The following is a 6905-nucleotide window of genomic DNA, read 5'->3' as shown; positions in this document are numbered from 1 at the left end:
TGTGATGCGTGTCCATGAACAGGTTAGTTGTAGTTACACTCTCCGGTCGGTAGATGGCAGAGGTCTGCAGGCAGACCGTTTGTTTACACATGTTGCAATGGCGACCATCACTGAACTGAAATGTGGTAAGCGTTTACTGCCATTCCTGATTTTGTCTACTTATTACACTCTTTAATCAAACTAGACTAGATAAACGCCTGCAGTGCTTTACTGTGCACGTTAATTAAGTTGCTAATAGTTTGCTTAGTTTACATAAACCATCACACGACGCACTCACCGTGTCTCCATTCAAAAATTCAGCGATTTTTTAAAAGCTAAGTGACCCTAAGTGTTTAGGAAGGTTACTCACGCTTTTCTTTAATGCTAAAAATCTCTGTTTCAATTCGGCATATATAAATATGAGCTAGGTGCCGCAAAACTGTAGGTTTTCCTGGATTTCACACTAACCGATGGGTATAAGGAAAAGGTGCATTTATTGCCATTAAGACAGGGGAATAATAACCTCACATATCCCGATTCAAAGAGCGATTCTTGGTGATTATGATACACGATTGAGTCAGATTTGAAGCGGTCTATATATTTGTCATTTGGTAAGGTATTGTTAAATTTGCAAATGAATAAGTGAAGTACGGCAAACGTTAGAAAGAAAACCCGCCCATTCATGCTGCATGTTAGCTGAATATACGACAAACAAAGTAATGTAACCTGCTTTTTAATCCAACAAAACGTGAATATTTTAGCCGTGAGGGATACACTGGAGTCCCGTGGTGTGCTCGGCCAGCTGAAGGCTCGTATCCGGGCGGAGGTGTTCAGCGCCCTGGATGACCAGCGGGAGCCTCGTCCGCCGCTGTCCCACGAAAACCTGCTCATCAACGAGCTCATCCGGGAGTACCTGGAGTTCAACAAGTACAGGTACACGGCGTCAGTACTGACAGCAGGTGGGTGGAAAGATGCCAACATGACTAGTGATTTCGCAAACATGACCACAGATGTGTGCACCAGTCACATGTAAATAATTGTGACGTGTTCTGGTTGTTGATCCCTCTCCAGACATTACGGGAATGATCATTTTAATGGTTTGATGAAAGTTGGGAAATGTGTCCTTGCGAAAGAAGTACTTTACTTAAACTGCACTTTTTGAAACACAGCCAGTCACTATTGTAGAGCAAAGTGTACTACCAACATTAACTCGGCTGTTTGTTTTCTCAGAGTCAGGCCAAGCTGAAGTTCCTTTGGACAGACAGTTCCTGGCAGATGAGCTGAAAGTCACAGAGGATTTAAGCTCCAAGTCTGTGTAAGTATAGCCTGCTATCCAACTCAGTGTTCAAATATTTATTCAAACTCTCCTGAGGTGTGCTCATTTTTCAGATAATAATCTCAAAAGGCTCTGTGAATCATTTCCGTTGCCACAGTTTCATCTTAAAATACCCTTTTTAGATTTTCAGTAGTTCAGTTCATCCTCACCTTGCCTTGGAAAAATATGACATTCAGTTTGGGTTGTTAAATTACATAATTTCTGTTGGCTCAAAAAATGCATCAGGCACTGTGATCTGGTTTGTGTCACTCTCATATTACTGTTCCTTTTCCTATCACGTCTACTTCTATCTCTGCTCACCATCAGGGATATAATTATCCATTTTGGCAGAGCATGCTCCAACGTCACCATAATAACCTGCGTCCAATTCTGGCCCAGCTATCAGTCAACCCATTTTCTCTTACTCACTCTTCCTTTAAATAAAAAAAAGTCAAAATGTTAATCGCAGGTTTTCACATTTTGCTCTCCAGGCCTCTTCTCTACGGCTTGGTGAGCCACTTTGTCAACAGCAATGATAATGGTGAAAAGGTATTTCTGCGAGGAGCCTCTCTGCCAGCGGGTACTACTGGCAGCCACACAGTACCTGGACCTGATGCTTAAAAGTTGATGCTCTTAGTCCTGGAGCAGCATGGACTGAGAAGACTCTTTTATACTCCAATAGATGATTTGAAGTGTTGCAGCATCTTGTTGGATTTGATCTTCTCTATAGTTTTCACCTGAGTGTATCAGCATTAAAGCACAGACTGTATGAATTCTGCTGAGCTGCTAAAATGCACAAAGCCTTTGTATTGCTTTTAAGTTGCCAGTCACACCAGATGGCCTTTTTATGTTTAGGTTTTAATATCTGCCTTTAGATTGACCATCAATCCTGGTGGTATTACATGTTCTCAATAATTCAGGTTTTATACTTTTACATTGTCTTTTAGTTGTTCAAAAAATAAATGTTTTATATTTATTCACTGAACTGAGTCAAGATCATTTGTGGAAGTGCTGTTCTATTGGCCACCACATGGTGGCAGCCACACCAAAGAAAGCAGAAGACTGCTGCTGCTCGAGGACTGACTGGTGATTCTTTTTTGTAAGCTGTTGCAGCCTCATAGACACTCCATCTCTAACTAATGTGTCATTGTGCTTAAAACAGGGTACTCTCACTGCATTAATACTGTCCTATAATATCCTATAATTTACATTATGTCAGTTCAATAATGTAAGTTATGTAATGTAGTTAACATTTATTTGAAACAGTGTATGATCAGAAGTGTATTTGCAAGTACAGTACGTACTTAAGTAGCATTTGCTTTATGTGGTTTTCATCACCATTTAACTAGTGATGAATAACCTGCACCTAAATTTACATTCACTTACTTTCCTGTGATTGTCCGAACATTTTTGGCACTCATTGTGTCGGCCTCTGCAGCTGAACCCACCCATGTTGCCCCTGCACTCTTGTATTTCAGCTAATAATATCTCGTGATGACGATGATGTTTTATCTTGGTTTCTTGAGTTGAATGACACATCATCCATATTTGTTTATGTACTTACTCTCTTGCCTTTTCCTCTCTTTTGCTGTGTTCTCTGGAGCTTAGGAACTGAGGCCCAATGACCTCCCTAAAAGCTATGATAGCAATATTAAAATTACAGTAACTGTGCAGGAAGCAAAAGGTCCTTCCTGGGGTGTCGTTTAGCTCAGTTAGTAGAGCAGCTGCCCCATGTACAAAGGCTGCGGCAGCCCAGGGTTCGAATCTGACCTGTGGCTTTTTCCCACGTGTCATTCCCCATCTCTCTCTCCCCACATTCAAGTCACTCTTCAGCTGTCTCTATCAAATAAAGCTCAAAAAGGCCAAAAAAATATCTTGAAAGGTCCTTCCTGTGATTTGAATAAGCCATAAAAGATGCACCAACTCTTTAAGGGCACACAAACATCTCCTGCAAAACCAAACCGTTCCCCTCTCACCATTTAAGGGAACGTGACATTCTTATCTCACACGACTTAAAACCCAGAGTTTCTGGAACTGATTGTCTGCATAATTATTTCTCAGTCTGTTTACTGATGCTGGTCACTGTATTACACCATTTATTCCATCTATAACTCTAAACTGTTTTGGAAGTGTATTTATCTTGTCTCCTTTGCCTTTGATAGATGACATCATAGCTCCTAAATTAGTTCATTGAAACACTGAACTGATAACAGTTTGCACACAGTATAACTTGGTGAATTTACCCGTGCCTCTGATGGAGCAAGGAGCTGTAAAGATGAGACATGATCATTTACCATCAGCGTAGTTTGTGCAAGAATATGTAATGTACCCTTAACTCAAATGTAGTGTACACTTAACTCTATGTAGTGTCCTAATTTATTGGTTTTTAGGCCCATTAGAAAGGATAATGTGTTGTTTAATGCATATGGGTGCTGAAAATAGAACCGAAGCGAGCCTCATCTGAGACATTTGGAGTCTGAATTTACTCACTTTTCTTGGAACAAAACTTGTTTGCCCTTAAAGGCTGTGGCCCTGAGGCACAGAGTTTATTGGCACCAGATATGAGTGTTCTCTTGAAAATGGCTATATAAGCGGAACAAGTTGAACAATGGCACATGATTGTTCATTTGGCGGTTTGCCCTATAATAGGTAGCATTTCTCCTCCGCTGTATAAATTAGTAGTGTGTAAAAGAGACAGCTGTATAAATACTATTGAATGCAGTGGTCTTTTGACTGCAGCGGAGTGAACTGATGTTTGCCCCTGGGCTCAAATTAGAATGCAATTGCATTCCACGAGGGTCAAACATATCCATAAACATATTTTCTCTCCAATAGACGGCCATCTATGGACATGCGGGCGAAGAAAAACATTAAACATACTGTATGTAAGACATCTCTGCAGTGCATGTTGTTTTTATTGTGTATTTATTCAAGCATGTTGCGTTAAAGGACGGTCCACATGTGTGCTGACAGCTGTTTAGTTAGTTGAACTACAAAAATGTGAGTCATGCAAAATCAGTTGTAAATTTAGTTGCCGTCATGTATTTTATTTTTAAATTAGATATATTCAGTATGATTCTGTCTAAACCATCCCTCTCAGATCTGATTTACTGACTACTATTAATATTATCATCCTTCACTCAGGCTTTTTATCCATGTTCACTCCCTCTTCCTCCTCTCCTCCTTGTCGTTGCAGACTTTTCTTCGGTTTATTCATTGCTCTGAGGAATCACTGAGAGATTATTCTCCATCTTAGACAACCAGAGGGGTGGGGTGGGGATGGATGCGTTGGCCAAAGTTCAAAACAGACTTGTTTTGTCAGTACACGGTGCCCCAATACTTAAGTTTTTTAGATTCCTGTCCTCCCTCCTCCTGACGTTTATCAACCATACATCACATTTAAGACAAATATAGAAGTGGTCTTTTTTTCTGACAGCAGCCAGAGAGTAATGATGCTATAATATGCAAGTGAGGATTAGTATAGAGAGCAAAGCAGTGTCATGAAGTTTAGTGCATGCAAAAATCATCAGAAATATAAACTGTTGTCTTAACAGCATTCCCATGGTGTGCTGTAAATTGGGAAGGTATTAACCATTCATCTGTCAGGGTTAGCTACAGGTAAAGAAACAACTTTTGTTTGTTTGAACAATGATATTGGTGCTGGACCATATTTAGTCACTTGGGCTCGGGGTGCTTGCCTGTGCAAGACTTTGAAAGTAACACACAAAGCTGCCGAGATTCCATACAGACCCCACTGTCCTTATATGGCACACACTGCAACCTCTCTGTTCAGTGTATCTGCTGCTTTGTCTCCCTCCTCCTCCTCCCCGTCTCGTTCTTCATCCCTCCCTTTGCCTTGGCTCTCGCCCTCCATGAGTTTCTCAACCCTAGTTTCTCCTTACTTAACGCCATCCCACCTCCTTGATGTTGGCCAGAGGGAGCCCTGAGGTCCTCCATGCTAGTCTTCGGTCTTTCAACAGGTTTCTCTCTCTCTCTCACACACACACACACACACACACAAAACAGGCCCCCAGCTATCAACCAGGAGCTTGATTTATTGGAGCAAATAGATCGGTGTCCTTATATAGGAAGTTCCATTGGAAAGAAGCTGGAGACAGGAGGGACGGAGGAGGGTAGGGCTGTTTGGGATAGTGGAATGCAATGTGCGTAATGACAGAAGACACACACACACACACACACACACACACAGAAAACACATTCATTATGTGAATTATGAGTTATGTACTCGGGGGGGAATCTCTTGGAGTGGTTACAGTAAAGGGGGATTCCTGTGATGGGGACAGCTTGCCTTATGAGGAGTAAGAGCAGATTGCATAATCTGGTGGTTTTAGTAGTTATCTTCATCATGTTAATACTAAATATGTAAATATATATCATGTTATACTAAAGATGCTAATACTGAAAATACCCCAAACCCAACTTTACATATGAGGTAAAAATAGTCCTTGGGACTTTTTCACCGATGACATTTTAAAGCACAGGTGTACATAATAACATTAACAATGTCATATCTTACTGGGACAGTAGTACAGAGCCTTCGTTAGTGTTAGTGTTGTATTCAAAATATATAAGTACTTAAACTTTGCTTTAGGAAGCAGAGTGAGAATATTTAGTGTCTATAAATGAATGGCATATTCAGTATCATATATCAATTTCTTCGTTAACACCACCCCACCTTCTAGGGGTTTGGCCAGAGGGAGTCCTGAGGTCCTCCATGTTGGAGGAGCCTATAAAGTATCCTATAAATACAAGGTATGCTTTTGAAGTCAAATCTTAATCTGTAAATGCTATAGGTATATAAGTATTAAGTAACATAAAATGGAAAATAAAGTGCAAAATACCTCAAAAGTTCATACACAAACCTTATCTGACATCGAGGGGGTGTCAGTGATGGGGGACAGCTTGCCTTATGAGGAGTAAGAGCAGATTGCATAATCTGGTGGTTTTAGTAGTTATCTTCATCATGTAACCCAATATTTTACCTGACGTGTTGTATACTGAATAATCCTCACAACAAAAAAGAATATAGATGCTAATACTAAAAATACCCCAAACCCAACCTTACATGTGAGGTAAAAATAGTCCTCGGGACTTTTTCACCGATGACATTTTAAAGCACAGGTGTACATAATAACATTAACAATGTCATATCTTACTGGGACAGTAGTACAGAGCCTTCGTTAGTGTTAGTGTTGTATTCAAAATATATAAGTACTTAAACTTTGCTTTAGGAAGCAAAGTGAGAATATTTAGTGTCTATAAATGAATGGCATATTCAGTATCATATATCAATTTCTCCTTCGTTAACACCACCCAACCTTCTAGAGGTTTGGCCAGAGGGAGTCCTGAGGTCCTCCATGTTGGAGGAGCCTATAAAGTATCCTATAAATACAAGGTATGCTTTTCAAGTCAAATCTTAATCTGTAAATGCTATAGGTATATAAGTATTAAGTAACATAAAATGGAAAATAAAGTGCAAAATACCTCAAAAGTTCATACACAAACCTTATCTGACATCCTATAGCACACAGACACATCATGTCCTTGTGCCAACTCACCAACTAAGAGTTTCCCCGTTTAATTACATCGA

The 6905-nt window shown here is 40.1% G+C and overlaps 1 protein-coding gene across 1 annotated transcript; it reads left to right on the top strand.

Moving 5' to 3' along the window:
- Positions 1-3: 3 nt before the first annotated feature.
- cep20 (centrosomal protein 20) lies at positions 4-2181 on the top strand. The gene is made up of 4 exons (XM_010741413.3): positions 4-125; positions 741-938; positions 1210-1294; positions 1786-2181. The coding sequence occupies exons 1-4, from the start codon at positions 5-7 to the stop codon at positions 1913-1915; spliced, it is 534 nt and encodes a 177-aa protein (XP_010739715.2). The 5' UTR covers position 4; the 3' UTR covers positions 1916-2181.
- The last annotated feature ends 4724 nt before the right edge of the window (positions 2182-6905 follow it).

Source organism: Larimichthys crocea, chromosome X (genome assembly GCF_000972845.2).
Source record: "Larimichthys crocea isolate SSNF chromosome X, L_crocea_2.0, whole genome shotgun sequence".
NCBI lineage: Eukaryota > Metazoa > Chordata > Actinopteri > Sciaenidae > Larimichthys > Larimichthys crocea.
Note: the sequence above shows the minus strand (reverse complement) of the source record. Positions and strands in the feature narration are given on the sequence as shown.